The sequence below is a fragment of the Coregonus clupeaformis genome, chromosome 9 (genome assembly GCF_020615455.1).
Source record: "Coregonus clupeaformis isolate EN_2021a chromosome 9, ASM2061545v1, whole genome shotgun sequence".
In the NCBI taxonomy this organism is placed as follows: domain Eukaryota; kingdom Metazoa; phylum Chordata; class Actinopteri; order Salmoniformes; family Salmonidae; genus Coregonus; species Coregonus clupeaformis.
This window is the reverse complement of record NC_059200.1, coordinates 14,403,423-14,425,156: the sequence shown is the minus strand read 5'-3', so window position 1 is coordinate 14,425,156 and position 21,734 is coordinate 14,403,423. Positions and strand designations below refer to the sequence as shown.

At 53.9% G+C, this 21,734-nt stretch overlaps 1 protein-coding gene across 5 annotated transcripts in view; it reads right to left on the bottom strand.

The window, feature by feature from the left end:
* The window catches only part of LOC121573355 (polypyrimidine tract-binding protein 3-like), a 135,650-nt gene that overhangs the window by 6,677 nt on the left and 107,239 nt on the right, over window positions 1-21,734 (bottom strand). For 3 of the 5 annotated variants that reach the window (XM_041885258.2, XM_041885259.2, XM_041885262.2), the window contains 5 exons: window positions 21,718-21,734; window positions 20,283-20,458; window positions 16,656-16,689; window positions 15,879-15,971; window positions 12,014-12,230 (listed from right to left, as the gene is read on the bottom strand). The exon at window positions 21,718-21,734 is cut by the window's right edge and continues 58 nt beyond it. In XM_041885258.2, the coding sequence (XP_041741192.1) occupies window positions 12,014-12,230; window positions 15,879-15,971; window positions 16,656-16,689; window positions 20,283-20,458; window positions 21,718-21,734 (537 nt within the window). The remainder of the gene's footprint in view (window positions 1-12,013; window positions 12,231-15,878; window positions 15,972-16,655; window positions 16,690-20,282; window positions 20,459-21,717) is intronic. The other 2 variants (XM_041885260.2, XM_041885261.2) reach the window with 2 other exon arrangements.

The window sequence follows — 21,734 nt, the reverse complement described above, 5'->3', positions numbered from 1 at the left end:
TGAGAGGTGGAGAGAGGAGGAGGTATAGTTGGAGAGGTGGGAGGAGGAGGTATAGTTGGAGAGGGGGAGGAGGGAGGTATAGTTGGAGGGAGGAGGGAGGAGGAGGTTAGTTGGAGGGGGAGGAGGAGTATAGTTGGAGAGGTGGAGGAGGGAGGAATATAGTTGGAGAGGTGGAGGAGGGAGGAGGAGGTATAGTTGGAGAGGTGGGAGGAGGAGGGTAGTTGGAGAGGTGGAGGAGGGAGGAGGAGGTATAGTTGGAGAGGTGGAGGAGGGAGGAGGAGGTATAGTTGGAGAGGTGGGAGGAGGAGGAGGAGGTATAGTTGGAGAGGTGGAGGAGGGAGGAGGAGGTATAGTTGGAGAGGTGGGGAGGAGGAGGTATAGTTGGAGAGGTGGAGGGAGGAGGAGGTATAGTTGGAGAGGTGGAGGAGGGAGGAGGAGGTATAGTTGGAGAGGTGGAGGAGGAGGAGGAGGTATAGTTGGAGAGGTGGAGGAGGAGGAGTAGGAGAGGTGGAGGAGGGAGGAGGAGTATAGTTGGAGAGTGGAGGAGAGGAGGATATAGTTGGAGAGGTGGAGGAGGAGGTATAGTTGGAGAGGGTGGAGGAGGAGAGGAGGTATAGTTGGAGAGGTGGAGGAAGGAGATAGTTGGAGAGGTGGAGGAGGAGGTATAGTTGGAGAGGTGGGAGGAGGAGGTATAGTTGAGAGGTGGAGGAGGAGGAGGAGATAGTTGGAGAGGTGGAGGAGGGAGGAGGAGGGATAGTTGGAGAGGTGGGAGGGAGGAGGAGGTATAGTTGGAGAGGTGGAGGAGGGAGGAGGGAGGTATAGTTGGAGAGGTGGAGGAGGAGGTATAGTTGGAGAGGTGGAGGAGGGAGGTATAGTTGGAGAGGTGGAGGAGGGAGGAGGAGGTATAGTTGGAGAGGTGGAGGAGGAGGTATAGTTGGAGAGGTGGAGGAGGGAGGAGGAGGTATAGTTGGAGAGGGGGAGGGAGGGAGGATAAGTTGGAGAGGGGGGAGGAGGAGGAGGAGGTATAGTTGGAGAGGTGGGGAGGAGGAGGTATAGTTGGAGAGGTGGGAGGAGGGAGGTATAGTTGGAGAGGTGGGAGGAGGGAGGAGGAGGTATAGTTGAGAGGGGAGGAGGAGGTATAGTTGGAGAGGTGGGAGGAGGAGGTATAGTTGGAGAGGTGGAGGAGGAGGAGGAGAGTTGGAGAGGGGAGGAGGAGGGATAGTTGGAGGAGGGAGGAGGAGGTATAGTTGGAGAGGTGGAGGAGGGAGGAGGAGGTATAGTTGGAGAGGTGGAGGAGGAGGTATAGTTGGAGAGGTGGAGGAGGAGGAGATAGTTGGAGAGGTGGAGGAGGGAGGAGGGAGGTATAGTTGGAGAGGGGGGAGGAGGAGGTATAGTTGAGAGGTGGGGAGGAGGAGGGAGGTATAGTTGGAGAGGAGGGGGAGGAGGAGGAGGTATAGTTGGAGAGGTGGGAGGAGGGAGGTATAGTTGGAGAGGTGGAGGAGGAGGAGGTATAGTTGGAGAGGTGGAGGAGGGAGGAGGAGGTATAGTTGGAGAGGTGAGGAGGAGGAGGAGGTATAGTTGGAGAGGTGGGGAGGGAGGAGGAGGTATAGTTGGAGAGGGGGAGGAGGGAGGAGGAGTATAGTTGGAGAGGTGGAGGAGGGAGGAGGAGGTAGAGTTGGAGAGGTGGGAGGGAGGAGGTATAGTTGGAGAGGTGGAGAGGGAGGATGGTGGAGAGGTGGAGAGGTATAGAGGGTGGAGGAGGAGGTATAGTTGGAGAGGTGGAGGAGGAGGAGGAGGTATAGTTGGAGAGGTGGAGGAGGGAGGAGGGAGTATAGTTGGAGAGGTGGGAGGAGGGAGGAGGAGGTATAGTTGGAGAGGTGGGAGGAGGGAGGAGGGAGGTATAGTTGAGAGGTGAGGAGGAGGAGGAGGTATAGTTGGAGAGGAGGAGGAGGAGGGGAGGTATAGTTGGAGAGGGGGGAGGAGGGAGGAGGAGGTATAGTTGGAGAGGTGGGAGGAGGAGGTATAGTTGGAGAGGTGGGAGGAGGGAGGAGGAGGTATAGTTGGAGAGGTGGAGGAGGGAGGTATAGTTGGAGAGGTGGAGGAGGAGGTATAGTTGGAGAGGTGGAGGAGGGAGGAGGAGGTATAGTTGGAGAGGTGGAGGAGGAGGAGGATAGTTGGAGAGGTGGAGGAGGAGGTATAGTTGGAGAGGTGGAGGAGGGAGGAGGAGGAGAGTTGGAGAGGTGGGAGGAGGAGAGGTATAGTTGGAGAGGTAGGAGGAGGGAGGGAAGGGGAGAGGAGGAGGAGGTATAGTTGGAGAGGGAGGAGGAGGAGGTATAGTTGGAGAGGTGGAGGAGGAGGGAGTATAGTTGGAGAGGGGGAGGAGGAGGTAGTTGGAGAGGTGGAGGAGGAGGTGAGTTGGAGAGGGGGGAGGAGGAGGTATAGTTGGAGAGGGGGAGGAGGGAGGAGGAGGAGAGGTGGAGGAGGAGTATAGTGAGAGGTGGGAGGAGGGAGGAGGAGGTATAGTTGGAGAGGGGGAGGAGGCAAGGTGGAGAGGGTGGGAGGAGGAGAGGGAGAGTGGGAGGTGGAGGAGGAGTATAGTTGAGAGGTGGGAGGAGGGAGGAGGAGGTATAGTTGGAGAGGTGGGAGGAGGAGGGTATAGTTGGAGAGGTGGAGGAGGAGGGGAGGAGGGAGGAGTATAGTTGGAGAGGTGGAGGAGGGAGGAGGGAGGTATAGTTGGAGAGGGGGAGGAGGGAGGAGGAGGTATAGTTGGAGAGGTGGAGGAGGAGGTATAGTTGGAGAGGTGGAGGAGGGAGGAGGAGGTATAGTTGGAGAGGTGGAGGAGGGAGGAGGAGGTATAGTTGGAGAGGTGGAGGAGGAGGTATAGTTGGAGAGGTGGAGGAGGGAGGAGGAGGTATAGTTGGAGAGGTGGAGGAGGGAGGAGGAGGTATAGTTGGAGAGGGGGAGGAGGGAGGAGGAGGTATAGTTGGAGAGGTGGAGGAGGGAGGAGGAGGTATAGTTGGAGAGGTGGAGGAGGGAGGAGGGAGGTATAGTTGGAGAGGGAGGAGGAGGAGGGGAGGGAGGAGGGAGGAGGAGGTATAGTTGGAGAGGTGGAGGAGGGAGGAGGAGGTATAGTTGGAGAGGGGGAGGAGGAGGTATAGTTGGAGAGGTGGAGGAGGGAGGAGGAGGTATAGTTGGAGAGGGGGAGGGAGGAGGAGGTATAGTTGGAGAGGGGGAGGAGGGAGGAGGAGGTATAGTTGGAGAGGTGGAGGAGGAGGAGGTATAGTTGGAGAGGGAGGAGGGAGGAGGAGGTATAGTTGGAGAGGAGGAGGGAGGTATAGTTGGAGAGGTGGAGGAGGGAGGAGGAGGTATAGTTGGAGAGGGGAGGAGGAGGTATAGTTGGAGAGGTGGAGGAGGGAGGAGGAGGTATAGTTGGAGAGGGGGAGGAGGGAGGAGGAGGTATAGTTGGAGAGGTGGGAGGAGGGAGGAGGAGGTATAGTTGGAGAGGTGGAGGAGGGAGGGAGGAGGTATAGTTGGAGAGGTGGAGGAGGAGGTATAGTTGGAGAGGGAGGAGGAGGAGGAGGTATAGCTGGAGGGGGGAGGGAGGAGGAGGTATAGTTGAGAGTGGGAGGAGGGAGGAGGAGGTATAGTTGGAGAGGGGGAGGAGGGAGGTATAGTTGGAGAGGTGGAGGAGGGAGGAGGGTTGGAGAGGTGGAGGAGGGAGGAGGAGGTATAGTTGGAGAGGTGGAGGAGGGAGGTATAGTTGGAGAGGGGGAGGAGGGAGGAGGAGGTATAGTTGGAGAGGGGGAGGAGGGAGGAGGGAGGTATAGTTGGAGAGGAGGAGGAGGAGGCATAGTTGGAGAGGGAGGAGGGAGGTATAGTTGGAGAGGGGGAGGAGGGAGGAGGAGGTATAGTTGGAGAGGTGGAGGAGTATGTGGAGAGGTGGAGGAGGAGAGGAGTATAGTTGGAGAGGGGGAGGAGGGAGGAGGAGGTATAGTTGGAGAGGTGGAGAGGGAGGAGGGAGAGGTATAGTTGGAGAGGGGGGAGGAGGGGGAGGGAGGTATAGTTGGAGAGGGGAGGAGGGAGGAGGAGGCATAGTTGGAGAGGTGGAGGAGGGATGGAGGTATAGTTGGAGAGGGGGGAGGAGGGAGGAGGAGTATAGTTGGAGAGGAGTGATGGAGGAGGAGGAGGGGGTAGTTGGAGAGGTGGTGAGAGGTGGAGGAGGGAGGTATAGTTGGAGAGTGGGGAGGAGGGAAGGAGGAGGGAGTATAGTTGGAGAGGGGGAGGAGGGAGGAGGAGGTATAGTTGGAGAGGTGGAGGAGGGAGGTAGAGTTGAGAGGAGAGGGAGGAGGAGGTATGTTGGAGAGGTGGGAGGAGGAGGTATAGTTGGAGAGGGGAGGAGGGAGGAGGGAGGTATAGTTGGAGAGGTGGGGGAGAGGTTGGTAGGAGGAGGTATAGTTGGAGAGGGGGAGGGGGAGGGGAGGTATAGTTGGAGAGGGGGGAGGAGGGAGGGGGGAGGTATAGTTGAGAGGTGGAGGAGGGAGGAGGGAGGTATAGTTGGAAGAGTAAGGAGGAGGTATAGTTGGAGAGGTGGGAGGAGGGAGGTAGAAGTTGGAGAGGGGGGAGGAGGGAGGAGGGAGGTATAGTTGGAGAGGTGGAGGAGGGAGGAATAGTTGGAGAGGTGGAGGAGGGGAGGAGGGAGGTATAGTTGGAGAGGTGGAGGAGGAGGTATAGTTGGAGAGGTGGAGGAGGGAGGAGGGAGGTATAGTTGGAGAGGTGGAGGAGGAGGTATAGTTGGAGAGGTGGAGGAGGGAGGAGGGAGGTATAGTTGGAGAGGTGGAGGAGGGAGGAGGGAGGTATAGTTGGAGAGGTGGAGGAGGAGGTATAGTTGGAGAGGTGGAGGAGGGAGGAGGAGGTATAGTTGGAGAGGTGGGAGGTGGAGGAGGGAGGAGGGAGGTATAGTTGGAGAGGGGGAGGAGGGAGGAGGAGGTATAGTTGGAGAGGTGGAGGAGGGAGGCTATAGTTGGAGAGGTGGAGGAGGGAATAGTTGGAGAGGTGGGAGGAAGGAGGAGGTATAGTTGGAGAGGGGGAAGGAGGGAGGAGGAGGTATAGTTGGAGAGGTGGAGGAGGGAAGATAGTTGGAGAGGTGGAGGAGAGGAGGAGGAGGTATAGTTGGAGAGGGGAGGAGGGAGGTATAGTTGGAGAGGTTGGAGGAGGGAGGAGGAGGTATAGTTGGAGAGGGGAGGAGGGAGGGGGAGGTATAGTTGGAGAAGGGGAGGAGGGAAGAGGTGGAGAGGGAGGAGGAGGGAGGAGGAGGTATAGTTGAGAGGGGGGAGGGGGGGAGGAGGTATAGCTGGAGAGGGGAGGGGAGAGAGGTATAGTTGGAGAGGTGGAGGAGGGAGGAGGGAGGTATAGTTGGAGAGGTGGAGGAGGGAGGTATAGTTGGAGGGGGGGGGGAGGAGGAGGTATAGTTGGAGAGGTTGGAGGAGGGAGGTGAAGGAGAGGTGGGAGGAGGGAGGAGGAGGTATAGTTGGAGAGGTGGAGGAGGGAGGAGGAGGTTATAGTTGGAGAGGTGGAGGGAGGAGGAGGTATAGTTGGAGAGGTGGAGGAGGAGGAAGGTAGTTGGAGAGGGGGGAGGAGGGAGGAGGAGGGTAGAAGTTGGAGAGGTGGAGGGAGGGAGGAGGGAGGCATAGTTGGAGAGGTGGAGGAGAGGATATAGTTGGAGAGGGGGAGGGGGAGGAGGAGTAGTTGGAGAGGGGGGAGGAGGAGGTATAGTTGGAGAGGGTGGAGGAGGGAGGAGGGAGGTATAGCTGGAGAGGGTGGAGGAGGGAGGAGGGAGGTATAGTTGGAGAGGTGGGAGGAGGAGGTATAGTTGAGAGGTGGGAGGAGAGGGGGAGGTATAGTTGGAGAGGTGGAGGAGGGAGGAGGGAGGTATAGTTGGAGAGGGGGAGGAGGGAGGAGGGAGGTATAGTTGGAGAGGTGGAGGAGGGAGGAGGGGTTAGTTGGGAGAGGTGGGAGGAGAGAGAGTGGAGGGAGGAGAGGGAGGAGGTATAGTTGGAGAGGTGTGAGGGAGGAGGAGGTATAGTTGGAGAGGTGGTAGGAGGAGGAGGGAGGATAGTTGGAGAGGGGGAGGCGGGAGGAGGAGGTATAGTTGGAGAGGGGGAGGAGGGAGGAGGAGGTATAGTTGGAGAGGTGGAGGAGGGAGGAGGAGGTATAGGTGGAGAGGTGGAGGAGGGAGGAGGGGGGTATAGTTGAGAGGGGGAGGAGGGAGGAGGAGGTATAGTTGGAGAGGGGAGGGAGGGAGGAGGGAGAGTATAGTTGGAGAGGTGGGAGGAGGGAGGAGGGAGGTATAGTTGGAGAGGGGGAGGGCGGGAGGAGGAGGTATAGTTGGAGAGGGGGAGAGAGGGAGGAGGAGGTATAGTTGGAGAGGTGGGAGGAGGAGGAGGAGGTATTAGTTGGAGAGGGTGGGAGGGGGAGGAGGGAGGTATAGTTGGAGAGGGGGAGGAGGGAGGAGGAGGTATAGTTGGAGAGGGGGAGGAGGGAGGAGGGAGGTATAGTTGGAGAGGGGGAGGAGGGAGGAGGAGGTATAGTTGGAGAGGGGGAGGAGGGAGGAGGAGGTATAGTTGGAGAGGTGGAGGAGGGAGGAGGGAGGTATAGTTGGAGAGGTGGAGGAGGGAGGAGGAGGTATAGTTGGAGAGGTGGAGGAGGGAGGTATAGTTGGAGAGGTGGGAGGAGGGAGGAGGGGAGGTATAGTTGGAGAGGGGGAGGAGGGAGGGGGGGTATAGTTGAGAGGGTGGGAGGAGGGGTATGTTGGAGGGTGGAGGAGGGAGGAGATAGTTGGAGAGGGGGAGGAGGGGAGGAGGGAGGTATAGTTGGAGAGGTGGAGGAGGGAGGAGGAGGTATAGTGGAGAGGTGGAGGAGGGAGGAGGATAGTTGGAGAGTGGGAGGAGGTATAGTTGGAGAGGGGGAGGAGGGAGGAGGAGGTATAGTGGAGAGGTGGAAGGAGGGAGGAGGGAGGTATAGTGGAGAGGTGGGAGGGGAGGGAGGGAGGTATGTTGGAGAGTGGGAGGGGAGGGGGGTATAGTTGGAGAGGTGGAGGAGGGAGGAGGAGGTATAGTTGGAGAGGTGGGAGGGAGGAGGGAGGTATAGTTGGGAGAGGTGGAGGAGGGAGGAGGAGGTATAGTTGGAGAGGTGGAGGGGGGGGGTATAGTTGAGAGGGGGAGGAGGGAGGAGGGAGGTATAGTTGGAGAGGTGGAGGAGGGAGGAGGAGGTATAGTTGGAGAGGGGGAGGAGGGAGGAGGTATAGTTGGAGAGGAGGTGGAGGAGGGAGGAGGAGGTGTGGAGAGGTGGGGGGGGGATATAGTGGAGAGGTGGAGGAGGAGGAGGGAGTATAGTTGGAGAGTGAGGAGGAGGTATAGTTGGAGAGGTGGGAGGAGGGAGGAGGAGGTATAGTTGGAGAGGGGGAGGAGGGAGGAGGGAGGTATAGTTGGAGAGGGGGAGGAGGGAGGAGGAGGTATAGCTGGAGAGGGGGGGGAGGGGGGGAGGGGGGAGTATAGTTGGAGAGGTGGAGGAGGGAGGGGGAGGTATAGTTGGAGAGGTGGAGGAGGGAGGAGGAGGTATAGTTGGAGAGGGGGGGGGGGGGTTAGTGAGAGGTGGAGGAGGGAGGTATGTTGGAGGGGGAGGGGAGGTATGTTGGAGAGGGGGGGAGGAGGGAGGAGGGAGGTATAGTTGAGAGGGGAGGAGGAGGGAGGAGGAGGTAGAGCTGGGAGAGGATGGAGGAGGGAGGTATAGGCTGGAGAGGTGGGGGAGGGAGGAGGAGGAAAGGTAGGGGGAGGAGGGAGGTATAGTTGGGAGAGGTGGAGGAGGGAGGAGGAGGTATAGCTGGAGAGGTGGGAGGAGGGAGGTGTATAGCTGGAGAGGTGGAGGGAGGGAGGAGGAGGGAGTAATAGTTGGAGAGGTGGGGAGGAGGATGCTGGAGAGGAGGTGGAGAGAGTAAGAGGTATAGTTGGAGAGGGTGGGAGGAGGGAGGAGGGAGGTATAGTTGGAGAGGTGGAGGAGGGAGGTATAGTTGGAGAGGTGGGAGGAGGGAGGAGAAGAGAGGAGGGAGGAGGAGGTATGTTGGAGAGGGGGGAGGAGGGAGGGAGGGGGTATAGTTGGAGAGGTGGAGGAGGGAGGAGAGGTATAGTTGGAGAGGGGGAGGGGGAGGAGGAGGGATAGTTGAGAGGGGGAGGAGGGAGGAGGAGGTATAGTTGGAGAGGTGGGGGGAGGAGAGGTTAGTTGGGAGAGGGGGAGGAGGGAGGAGAGGTATAGTTGGAGAGGGGGGAGGAGGGAGGAGGGAGGTATAGTTGGAGAGGGGATGGAGGAGGAGGGAGTATAGTTGGAGGGGGGAGGAGGGAGGAGGGGAGGTATAGTTGGAGAGGTGGAGGAGGGAGGAGGGGGGTTGGGGGGGGAGTATTTGGGAGGGGGGGGGGGGAGAGGGAGGGGGGGGGTATAGTTGAGAGGTGGGGGGAGGAGGGAGGTATAGTTGGGGAGGTGGAGGAGGGAGGGGAGGTATAGTTGGGGAGGGGGAGGAGGGGGAGGAGGTATAGTTGGAGAGGGGGAGGAGGAGGGTGGGTGGGTAGAAGGTAGTGGGGTGGGGGTAGTGAGAGGTGGAGGAGGGAGGGGTATAGTTGAGAGGGGGAAAGGGGAGGGGAGGGAGGGAGGAGGTATAGTGGAGGGGGGGGAGGAGGGAGGTATAGTTGAGAGGGGGAGGAGGAGGTATAGATGGAGAGGGGGGAGGAGGGAGGGAGGGAGGTATAGTTGGAGAGGTGGAGGAGGGGGGGGGTATAGTGGAGAGGTGGAGGAGGGAGGGGAGAGTATAGGGAGAGGTGGGGGAGGAGGCATATGAGAGGGGTGAGGGGAGGCGTTGTAGAGGAGGTGGAGGAGGGAGGAGGGAGGTATAGGTTGGAGGGGGGGAGGAGGGAGGGGAGGAGGTATAGTTGGAGAGGGGGGGAGGGAGGAGGGGAGGTATAGTTGGAGAGGGGAGGAGGGAGGAGGAGGTATAGTTGAGAGGTGGAGGAGGAAGGTATAGTTGAGAGGAGAGGAGAGGAGGGAGGAGGGAGGTATAGTGGAGAGGGGGAGGAGGGAGGTGTAGTGGAGAGGGGGAGGAGGGAGGAGGAGTATAGATGGAGAGGGGGGGAGGAGGGAGGAGGAGGTAGTTGGAGAGGATGGAGGAGGGAGGGAGGAGGTATAGTTGGAGAGGTGGAGGAGGGAGGAGGAGGTATAGTTGGGGGGAGGAGTATATGGAGAGGAGAGGGAGGAGGGAGGTATAGTTGGAGAGGTGGAGGAGGGAGGAGGGAGGTATGGAGAGGTGGAGGAGGGAGGTATAGTGGAGAGGGGAGGGGAGGAGGAGGTATATGAGGGGGAGGGGAGGGGAGGTATTTGGAGAGGTGGGGGGGGAGGAGGAGGTATATTGGAGAGGGGAGGGAGAGAGGGGTGGGGAGGGATATAGTTGGAGAGGGGGAGGAGGGAGGAGGGAGGTATAGTTGGAGAGGGGGAGGAGGGAGGTATAGTTGGAGAGTGGAGGAGGAGGTGAGTAAGTGGGGGGGGAGTGGGGGAGGAGGAGGTATAGTTGGAGAGGTGGGAGGAGGGAGGAGGGAGGTATAGTTGGAGAGGTGGAGGAGGAGAGGGAGAGGTGGGGGGGTGTTGGAGAGGGGAGGGGGGAGGAGGAGGTATAGTTGGAGAGGTGGAGGAGGGAGGAGGAGGTATAGTTGGAGAGGTTGGAGGAGGGAGGAGGGAGGTATAGTTGGAGAGGGGAGGAGGGAGGTATAGTGGAGAGGTGGAGGAGGGAGGAGGAGGTATAGTGGAGAGGTGGGAGGAGGGAGTATAGTGAGAGGGGGAGGGGAGGAGGTATAGTTGGGGGTTGGGAGAGGTATGTTGGAGAGGTGGAGGAGGAGGTAGGTAGTTAGAGAGGGTGGAGGGAGAAGGAGAGGTGGAGGGGAGGTTGTGAGAGGGGGAGGAGGCATAGTTGGGGTGGGGAGGAGGTATAGTTGGAGAGGTGGGAGGAGGGAGGAGGAGGTATAGCTGGAGAGGTGGAGGAGGGAGGAGGAGTATAGTGGAGAGGTGGGAGGAGGAGGTATAGTTGGAGAGGTGGAGGAGGGAGGAGGAGGTATAGTTGGAGAGGTGGAGGGAGGAGGGAGGAGGGAGGTATAGCTGGAGGGGGAGGAGGGAGGAGGAGGTAGATAGTTGGAGAGGTGGAGGGAGGAGGAGTATAGTTGGAGAGGTGGGGAGGGAGGAGGAGGTAGTGGAGAGGGAGGAGGGGGAGGTATAGTTGGAGAGGGGGAGAGGAGGTATAGTTGGAGAGGTGGAGGAGGGAGGGGGTATGTGGAGTGGAGGGGGAGGAGGAGGTATAGTTGGAGAGGTGGGGGGAGGAGGTATAGTGGAGAGAGGAGGATTAGCTGGAGAGGTGGGAGGAGGGAGGAGGGAGGTATAGTGAGAGGTGAGGGAGGGAGGTGAGTTGGAGAGGTGGAGGAGGGAGGGGGTTAGTTGGAGAGGGGGGGGGAGGAGGAGTATAGTGGAGGGTGGAGGAGAGGAGAGGAGGTATAGTTGGAGAGGTGGGAGGGAGAGGGAGGTATAGTTGGAGAGGTGGAGGAGGGAGGATTTAGGAGAGGTGGAGGAGGGAGGGGGGTATAGTGGAGAGGTGGAGGAGGGAGGAGGAGAGGTATAGTTGGAGGGAGGGTAAGGAGGGAGAGGAGAGAGGGAGAGGAGGGGGAGGGGAGGTATAGTTGGAGAGGTGGGAGGAGGGAGGAGAGGTGTGGGGGGGGGGGATGTTGGAGGGGGAGGAGGAGGTATAGTTGGAGAGGTGGAGGAGGGAGGAGGAGGTATAGTTGGAGAGGTGGAGGAGGGAGGAGGAGGTATAGTTGGGAGAGGAGGGGGGAGGAGGGAGGAGGGAGGTATAGTTGGAGAGTGGAGGAGGGAGGAGGAGGTATAGTTGGGGGGAGGGTAAGGGAGGAGGGGAGGTATGGGGAGGATAAGTTGGAGAGGTGGAGGAGGAGGTATAGTTGGAGGAGGTGGGAGGAGGGAGGAGGGAGGTATAGTTGGGAGGTGGAGGAGGGAGGAGGGAGGTATAGTTGAGAGGGGAGGTTGGGAGGTGGAGGAGGAGGTATAGTTGGAGAGGGGGGAGGAGGGAGGAGTATAGTTGGAGAGGAAGGGAGGAGGTATAGTTGGAGAGGTGGGAGGAGGAGGAGGAGGTATAGTTGGAGAGGTGGAGGAGGGGAGGGGAGGTATAGTTGGAGAGGAGAGGGAGGAGAGTATAGTTGAGGAGGAGGGAGGAGGAGGTATAGTTGAGAGGTGGGAGGAGGAGGAGGTATAGTTGGAGAGGTGGAGGAGGAGAGGGAGGAGGAGAGGTATAGCTGGAGAGGGGAGGGGAGGGAGGTAGAGCTGGAGAGGGGGAGGTGTAGGAGGGAGAGGTGGAGGAGGAGAGTGTAAGGAGGTATAGTTGGAGAGGGGGAGGAGGGAGGAAGGTTTTGGAGAGTGGAGAGGAGGAGGAGGAGGTATAGTTGAGAGGTTGGAGGAGGGAGGGAGGAGGTATAGTTGAGAGGGGGAAGGAGGAGGGAGGTATAGTTGGAGAGGGGGAGGAGGGAGGAGGAGGTATAGTTGGAGAGGTGGGAGGAGGGAGGAGGAGGTATAGTGGAGGGGAGGGGGTAGTGGAATGGAGGGAGGGAGGTATAGTTGGAGAGGTGGAGGGAGGGAGGAGGAGGTATAGTTGGAGAGGTGGAGGAGGGAGGAGGGAGGTATAGTTGGAGAGGTGGAGGAGGGAGGAGGAGGTATAGTTGGAGAGGTGGAGGAGGAGGTATAGTTGGAGAGGTGGAGGAGGAGGTATAGTTGGAGAGGTGGAGGAGGAGGTATAGTTGGAGAGGTGGAGGAGGGAGGAGGAGGTATAGTTGGAGAGGTGGAGGAGGAGGTATAGTTGGAGAGGTGGAGGAGGGAGGAGGAGGTATAGTTGGAGAGGTGGAGGAGGAGGTATAGTGAAACTCACGGGATGTTGGAGAGATGGAGGGTGGCAGAGGGAGGGAAGATGTTCTGGAAGTTCTTGGATCCAGGCTTCTTGAAGCGGTGTAACGGGGAACCACTGAAGTCTTTCGTGAGGCCCTGGTCTTCCTGTCCCTCCCTGGGCAGCTGGACCGCCTGGTGCTTAGAGATGGTCACTCTGATCACCTTACCATGCAGCCGCTGTCCGTTCAGGTGGGACATAGCTGGGGGAGGAGAGGAGAAGAGTCAGACACGGTACAGACTGATGGACAATATTAATTATTATAAAATAATAATATATTTTATTTGGCGGACACCTTTCAGGGCACTCAAGGACATCTGACATTAACTGGAGGCCTACATAAACGCCAGTCTAGTACATAAGATCATTAAATCAACTCTAGTACATAAGATCATTAAATCAACTCTAGTGCATAAGATCATTAAATCAACTCTAGTACATAAGATCATTAAATCAACTCTAGTACATAAGATCATTAAATCAACTCTAGTACATAAGATCATTAAATCAACTCTAGTACATAAGATCATTAAATCAACTCTAGTACATAAGATCATTAAATCAACTCTAGTACATAAGATCATTAAATCAACTCTAGTACATAAGATCATTAAATCAACTCTAGTACATAAGATCATTAAATCAACTCTAGTACATAAGATCATTAAATCAACTCTAGTACATAAGATCATTAAATCAACTCTAGTGCATAAGATCATTAAATCAACTCTAGTACATAAGATCATTAAATCAACTCTAGTATCATAAGATCATTAAATCAACTCTAGTACATAAGATCATTAAAATCAACTCTAGTACATAAGATCATTAAATCAACTCTAGTACATAAGATCATTAAATCAACTCTAGTACATAAGATCATTAAATCAACTCTAGTACATAAGATCATTAAATCAACTCTAGAACATAAGATCATTAAATCAACTCTAGTGCATAAGATCATTAAATCAACTCTAGTGCATAAGATCATTAAATCAACTCTAGTCATAAGATCATTAAATCAAGTGCGTCAATCAAAGTAACATTTTAAATCAAAGGACCAGACGAAACAGGATGGCTAAAAAGAGGAGGGAGGGGTTGGGTATAGGATATGGACCCGGTTTAGGGTAGCGGTAAGGGTGTGGGTTGGGGATACTGAGATTGAGAGTGTCTAAATGTTGTATGTGTGGGGGCAGAGCACCTGAAGACCCAGGCACCCATGGTGGAGAGGGAGGGAGGGAGGGAGAAGGAGACCAGCGGAGGGAGGGGCAGGGGGCATAGGCTGGGAGAAGGTCAGAGAGGTTGGTGGTTGTCAGGTTGTGGAGGGCTTTGTGGGTAAGGAGGAGTGTCTTAAAGTTAATACAGGATTGCACAGGGAGCCAGCGATGCGGATTGGTGTGATGTGTTCGGTTGATCTGGTGCGGGTGAGGATTCTGGCAGCAGAGTTCTGGACCAGTTCAAGTCTGTTGGTGAGTTTGGTGGGGATACCAGTGAGGATATTGCTGTAATAGTCCAAACCGGAAGGGACATGGATGAGTGTGCTGGAGTGTGACAGTGAGGGGCGGAGCCTGGAGATATTGCAGAGGTGAAAGAATGCTGTCCTGGTGATGGTTTTTATGTGGGGTTGAATGAGAGGGAACGGTCCAGGATGACAGAAGGACCGGGAAACCATCTATGGTGATGCTGAGGCTGTGCTGATTGGAGACAGTGGATTTGGAGCCGATGAGCATGACATCTGTCTTGTTGCTGTTAAGGTTGAGGAGGTTCATGTTCATCCAGCTCCGGATGTCCTTAAGGGAGGTGGGAGGGAGGCGGGAGGGAGGTGGGAGGGAGGTGGGAGGGAGGTGGGAGGGAGGGGAGTGGTGGGTTTGGTGGAGAGGTAGAGCTGGGTGTCATCAGCATCGCAGTGGAAGTGAACTTTGTGATGTCACATGATCTTTCCCAGGGGTAGAAGTTATATGATGAAGAGGAGTGGACCCTACACTGACCCCTGGGGGGACAACCTGTGAGACAGCCGCACACCCTGATCTGTGATTTTTCAGTTGAACAAACTGTTTGACGGTCAGTGAGGTAGGAGGAAAACCAGGAGTGTGCAACACCCGTGACAACAACACCAGCCAGACGTTCCATGAGGAGTGGATGAGGAGTTGGTATGGAAGGCTGCAATCAGGTGGAGGAGGATGGATAGCAGCCCTGAGTCAGCTGCATCTCATAAAGATGCTCTTACGAAGGTTCTAACGATGAACTTATCCTTAAAGATGCTTTCGGGAAACCGGGCCCTGGGCTGTTTCAGTGCTGTGTGGAGGAGGTTGTTGGTGATTTTGACCAGGGCCGTTTCAGAGCTGTGTTTGGAGCGGAAACCGGACTGCAATGGTTCATGAAGGTTATTGGAGTTGAGATGGTGTTTTAGTCGAGGGCCACAACCCGCTCCAGGTTATTGGAGTTGAGATGGTGTTTTAGTCGAGGGCCACAACCCGCTCCAGGTTATTGGAGTTGAGATGGTGTTTTAGTCGAGGGCCACAACCCGCTCCAGGTTATTGGAGTTGAGATGGTGTTTTAGTTGAGGGCCAAAACCCGCTCCATTATTTTGGAGAGGAAGGGAAGGTTTGAGATGGGACAGAAGTTGTTCAGGTCATCGGGGTCAGCATTCGGCTTTTTGAGGATGGGGTAAACTGCAGCAATCTTGAGAGAGAGGAGGATATGATGCCAGGGGCGAGGGAGGAGTTGATTATGCCAGTGAGGAGGGGAGAGATGGCAGGCTTTGACAAGGCTGGTGGGCAGGGGGGTCAAGTTGGCAGGTGGATGATTTGCTTTGATTGAGTTCTCAGTAGCGAGGGTGAAGTCAGAGAGAGCGAGTGGTGTAGGCTGGGCCTTCCCATGTGTTCATCCATGAGAGATTGTCGTCAGGAGTACTGGGCATTGTAAGTAGATGTTGGTGGATGTCGTGGATTTTGGCGTGGAAGAAGTTCAAAAACTTGTTGAACTGTTCGGGGGAAGTTGTCAGGAGGCTGAAATAGGCGTTTCACTGTGGAAAAAACAGTGCTGTGTCCAGGGGCTGGCCCAGTGTGGCCACCCCCGAAATCTGATTGGCCACCCCAGTGCCCCCAGAAATTCTGAGATCTGATCTGTCGTATCTGAATATATTGATCATTTTGACCAAGACGTGCACCGACGCTAAGACTCATCAATCTCACCGGAGAAAGCATCTGAGTGAGCGAAACAGCACCCCAGCTGCCTTCGTATGTTTGGCCCATGGATCTGGTGCTGTCAAGAAGCGTATGGCAGGTCATATTCCCTTTGGCCAGACAGGACAGCAGCAGATATACGGGCTACAGATACTACAACAGAGAGGCGCTGTTTGCCTCGCTCGGATTCTTCATCTGGTGAAAGAGATTCAGCCTCTTGCGAATCGAAGGAAAATTATGAATGAGAAATAATTTTTAAGTTAGTTTCTCTTTTTATTCTTAAAATGTTTGACCAGGGAAGAGGAATTTGGGGTTATTTTTTTACCAGAGCTGATGATGTCGGAGTGGTAGGATGCAACTAGTGAACTACAGCGCCTTCAGAAAGTTTTCAAACCCCTTGACCTTTTCCACATTTTTGTTGTGTTACAGCCTGGATTTAAAAGTTATTAAATTTTGATTTTGTGTCACTGGCCTACACACAAAACCCCATAATGTCAAAGTGGAATTATGTTTTTTTGAAATGTTTACAAATTAATAAAAAATGAAAAGCTGACATGTCTTGAAATGTCTTGAGACAGTAACTATTCAACCCCTAAATAAGTTCAGGAGTAAAAACGGTAGGATCTGTTGGCTCAGTATTACAACGGTAGGATCTGTTCTCTCACCAAGCTGTGCCTGAGTAGCATCGGCCATCTGGATTAAGGCATTCTCTTTCTTGTTGAACAGAATTTTGACCCGATGCACATCACCATACACCCCTAGAGAGAGAGAGAGTGAGAGAGAGAGAGAGAGAGAGAGAGAGAGAGAGAGAGAGAGAGAGAGAGAGAGAGAGAGAGAGACAGAGAGAAGGGAAGGGAAGAGAGGTGTGGAATACTTACATTATTTCAATTCAATTCAAAGGGGCTTTATTGACATGGGAAACATATGTTTACATTGCCAAAGCAAGATTATTTCTCTGCATTGTATAATGCAGAGTGTTACAGGGAGATAGAGGGATCGAGGGGTTGACCAACAGATGTCAGTCTCTAAACAGAGATGACAGGAAGTATACTTCATTTTATTTGTCACATGCGCCGAATACAACAGGTGTAGACCTTACCGTGAAATGCTTACTTACAAGCCCTTAACCAACAATGCCATTTTAATTTTAAAAAGTGTTAAGTAAAACATAGATAAGTAAAAAAAAATTAATAAAACATTATTAAAGAGCAGCAGTAAAATTAAATAACAGTAGAGAGGCTATATACAGGGGGTACCGGTACAGAGTCAATGTGCGGGGGCACAGGTTAGTCGAGGTAATTGAGGTAATATGTACATGTAGGTAGAGTTAAATCAGCCAATCACATATAGCATAAAAGTCACAGTAACCATGGTAGCCACACACACACACACACAAAGCTATGCAGTGAATGACAACCAAACCCATTCCTAAATGGCCTTACCAAATAGGATGAACAGTCCATGTGGTGATATGCTCTGCAGGGAGGAGAAAGAGGAAGTCAGACAACTGGTCAAGTGAAGGCAATACTGGTGGTGTGGTGATACACTTTGTTCTCTAATGAAATCAACCAAGTTCCTTCTCTTTCCATCATCATCATCATCATCATCATCATCACACACAGCCAGCAGTGGCCCAGCCAGCCAGCCAGCCAACAGTGGCCCAGCCAGCCAGCCAACAGTGGCCCAGCCAGCCAGAAAGCCAGCCAACAGTGGCCCAGCCAGCCAGACAGCCAGCCAACAGTGGCCCAGCCAGCCAGACAGCCAGCCAGCCAGCAGTGGCCCAGCCAGCCAGACAGCCAGCCAACAGTGGCCCAGCCAGACAGCCAGCCAACAGTGGCCCAGCCAGCCAACAGTGGCCCAGCCAGCCAGACAGCCAGCCAACAGTGGCCCAGCCAGCCAGACAGCAGTGGCCCAGCCAGCCAGCCAGCCAGCAAGCCTGCCAGCCAGCCAGTCAACCAGCCAGCCAGCCAGACATTTAGTTATCTAGAATGTATCACTTTTCACCAGGTCAGTAACATTTAGTTATCTAGAATGGATCACTTTTCACCAAGTCAGTAACATTTAGTTATTTATTTTATTATTATTATTATTTATTTTTTGGTCATTTAGCAGACGCTCTTATCCAGAGCGACTTACAGGAGCAATTAGGGTTAAGTGCCTTGCTCAAGGGCACATCGACAGATTTTTCACCTAGTCGGCTCGGGGATTAGAACCAGCAACCTTTCGGTTACTGGCACAACGCTCTTACCCACTAAGCTACCTGCCGCCCTATCTAGAATGTATCACTTTTCACCAGGTCAGTAACATTTAGTTATCTAGAATGTATCACTTTTCACCAGGTCAGTAACATTTAGTTATCTAGAATGTATCACTTTTCACCAGGTCAGTAACATTTAGTTATCTAGAATGTATCACTTTTCACCAAGTCAGTAACATTTAGTTATCTAGAATGTATCATTTTTCACCAGGTCAGTAACATTTAGTTATCTAGAATGTATCACTTTTCACCAGGTCAGTAACATTTAGTTATCTAGAATGTATCACTTTTCACCAAGTCAGTAACATTTAGTTATCTAGAAAGTATCACTTTTCACCAGGTCAGTAACATTTAGTTATCTAGAAAGTATCACTTTTCACCAGGTCAGTAACATTTAGTTATCTAGAATGTATCACTTTTCACCAGGTCAGTAACATTTAGTTATCTAGAATGTATCACTTTTCACCGGGTCAGTAACATTTAGTTATCTAGAAAGTATCACTTTTCACCAGGTCAGTAACATTTAGTTATCTAGAATGTATCACTTTTCACCAGGTCAGTAACATTTAGTTATCTAGAATGTATCACTTTTCACCAGGTCAGTAACATTTAGTTATCTAGAAAGTATCACTTTTCACCAGGTCAGTAACATTTAGTTATCTAGAAAGTATCACTTCTCACCAGGTCAGTAACATTTAGTTATCTAGAAAGTATCACTTCTCACCAGGTCAGTAACATTTAGTTATCTAGAAAGTATCACTTTTCACCGGGTCAGTAACATTTAGTTATCTAGAAAGTATCACTTCTCACCGGGTCAGTAACATTTAGTTATCTAGAAAGTATCACTTCTCACCGGGTCAGTAACATTTAGTTATCTAGAAAGTATCACTTCTCACCAGGTCAGTAACATTTAGTTATCTAGAATGTATCACTTTTCACCGGGTCAGTAACATTTAGTTATCTAGAATGTATCACTTCTCACCAGGTCAGTAACATTTAGTTATCTAGAATGATTGGTATTTTACAGTGCCTTGCAAAAGTATTCATCCCCGTTGGTGTTTTTCCTATTTTGTTGCATTACAACCTGTAATTTAAATGAATTTTTATTTGGATTTCACGTAATGGACATACACAAAATAGTCCAAATTGGTGAAGTGAAATGAAAAAAAGAACTTGTTTCAAAAAATGCAAAAAAATAAATAACAGAAAAGTGGTGCGTGCATATGTATTCACCCCCTTTGCAATGAAGCCCCTAAATATGATCTGGTGCAACCAATTACCTTCAGAAGTAACATAATTAGTTAAATAAAGTCCACCTGTGTGCAATCTAAGTGTCACATGATCTGTCACATGATCTCAGTATATGTACACCTGTTCTGAAAGGCCCCAGAGTCTGCAACACCACTAAGCAGGGAGCACCACCAAGCAAGCGGCACCATGAAGACCAAGGAGCTCTCCAAACAGGTCAGGGACAAAGTTGTGGAGAAGTACAGATCAGGGTTGGGTTATAAAAAAATATCTGAAACTTTGAACATCCCACGGAGCACCATTAAATCATTATAAAAAAATTGAAAGAATATGGCACCACAACAAACCTGCCAAGACCAAAACTCACGGACCAGGCAAGGAGGGCATTAATCAGAGAGGCAACAAAGAGACCAAAGATAACCCTGAAGGAGCTGCAAAGCTCCACAGCGGAGATTGGAGTATCTGTCCACAGGACCACTTTAAGCCGTCCACTCCACAGAGCTGGGCTTTACGGAAGAGTGGCCAGAAAAAAGCCATTGCTTAAAGATAAAAATAAGCAAAGACGTTTGGTGTTCACCAAAAGGCATGTGGGAGACTCCCCAAACATATGGAAGAAGGTACTCTGGTCAGATGAGACTACAATTTAGCTTTTTGGCCATCAAAAAGGTGGCAGCATCATGCTGTGGGGATGTTTTTCATCGGCAGGGACTTGGAAACTGGTCAGAATTGAAGGAATGATGGATGGCGCTAAATACAGGGAAAGTCTTGAGGGAAACCTGTTTCAGTCTTCCAGAGATTTGAGACTGGGACGAAGGTTCACCTTCCAGCAGGACAATGACCCTAAGCATACTGCTAAAGCAACACTTGAGTGGTTTAAGGGGAAACATTTAATTGTCTTGGAATGGCCTAGTCAAAGCCCAGACCTCAATCCAATTGAGATTCTGTGGTATGACATAAAGATTGCTGTACACCAGCAGAACCCATCCAACTTGAAGGAGCTGGAGCAGTTTTGCTTTGAAGAATGGGCAAAAATCCCAGTGGCTAGACGTGCCAAGCTTATAGAGACATACCCCAAGAGACTTGCAGCTGTAATTGCTGCAAAAGGTGACTCTACAAAGTATTGACTTTGGGGGGGGGGGTGAATAGTTATGCACGCTCAAGTTTTCAGTTTTTTGTATTATTTCTTGTTTGTTTCATAATAAAACATATTTTGCATCTTCAAAGTGGTAGAAATGTTGTGTAAATCAAATGATACAAACCCCCCAAAAATCCATTTTAATTCCAGGTTGTAAGGCAACAAAATAGGAAAAATGCCAAGGGGGGTGAATACTTTCGCAAGCCACAGTATGTCTGTATTGGGTGGGTTGGTGTGTGGCATGTTCTGAGAGTTTTGCCTGGTCCCAGATCTGTTTGTGCTATCATGTCAACTCTTTGTCACTCATTGTAATGCCAAATGTTTAGCTTGACATTGAGCAATGGCGTTGGCAAGAGCACAAACAATAAAGAGGAGTTGAGGGGGTCACAGGGGGGTCGGAGGGTCACAGGGGGGTCTGGGGTCACTCACATCAGGGTTGAGGTTGGAGACAAGGAGAACGGAGTGAACAGCGATGGGCGCCATGCCGTGTAGGGTCATCCGTCCCGAGACTGAGCCTGGCATGGCGAGGGGTCCCAGAGCGCCGGTCATCGTGTGCATGGACAGACCTGGGGGCACGCACGATAGCAGGTCAAAGGGCGGGCCTACTAGAGGAGGGAGGAGGGCCCAGGGTCAGTAGGAGTAGTGGAGGAGGGAGGGAGGGGGAGGGGAGGGGGAGGGGGAGGGCCCAGGGTCAGTAGGAGGAATGGAGAGGGGAGGGGGAGGGAGGGCCCAGGGTCAGTAGGAGGAATGGAGGGGGAGGGGACGGGAGGGGGGGGAGGGCCCAGGGTCAGTAGGAGGAATGGAGGGGGGAGGGGGGGAGGGGAGGGCCCAGGGTCAGTAGGAGGAATGGAGGAGGAGGGAGGGGAGGGAGGGAGGGAGGGAGGGGAGGGAGGGGAGGGGGAGGGCCCAGGGTCAGTAGGAGTAGTGGAGGAGGGAGGGAGGGGAGGGGGAGGGCCCAGGGTCAGTAGGAGGAATGGAGGAGGGAGGGGGAGGGGGGAGGGAGGGGGGAGGGGAGGGGGAGGGGGAGGGGAGGGGAGGGCCCAGGGTCAGTAGGAGTAGTGGAGGAGGGAGGGGAGGGGAGGGGGAGGGGCCCAGGGTCAGTAGGAGGAATGGAGGAGAGAGGGGAGGGGGAGGGGCCCAGGGTCAGTAGGAGGAGTGGAGAGAGGGGAGGGAGGGGGAGGGTCAGTAGGAGAAGTGGAGGAGAGAGGGGAGGGGGGAGGGCCCAGGGTCAGTAGGAGGAGTGGAGAGAGGGGAGGGGAGGTGGGAGGGGAGGGGAGGGGAGGGGAGGGGGAGGGCCCAGGGTCAGTAGGAGTAGTGGAGGAGGGAGGGAGGGAGGGGGAGGCCCAGGGTCAGTAGGAGGAATGGAGGAGGGAGGGAGGGGAAGGGGAGGGAGGAGGGAGGGGAGGGGGGAGGGCCCAGGGTCAGTAGGAGTAGTGGAGGAGGAGGGAGGGAGGGGGAGGGCCCAGGGTCAGTAGGAGGAATGGAGGAGGGAGGGGAGGGGGGAGGGTCAGTAGGAGAAGTGGAGGAGAGAGGGGGAGGGGGAGGGCCCAGGGTCAGTAGGAGGAGTGGAGAGAGGGGAGGAGGTGGGAGGAGGGGGGAGGGTCAGTAGGGAGGAGTGGAGGAGAGAGGGGAGGGGAGGGCCCAGGGTCAGTAGGAGGAGTGGAGAGAGGGGAGGGGAGGTGGGAGGGGAGGGGGAGGGTCAGTAGGAGGAGGGAGGAGAGAGGGGAGGGGGAGGGCCCAGGGTCAGTAGGAGGAGTGGAGGAGAGAGGGGAGGGGAGGTGGGAGGGGAGGGGGAGGGCCCAGGGTCAGTAGGAGGAGTGGAGGAGATGGGGCTGGAAGAGGGTGATAGTGGGGTGGAACCTACCTGCTTGGGGGAATCCG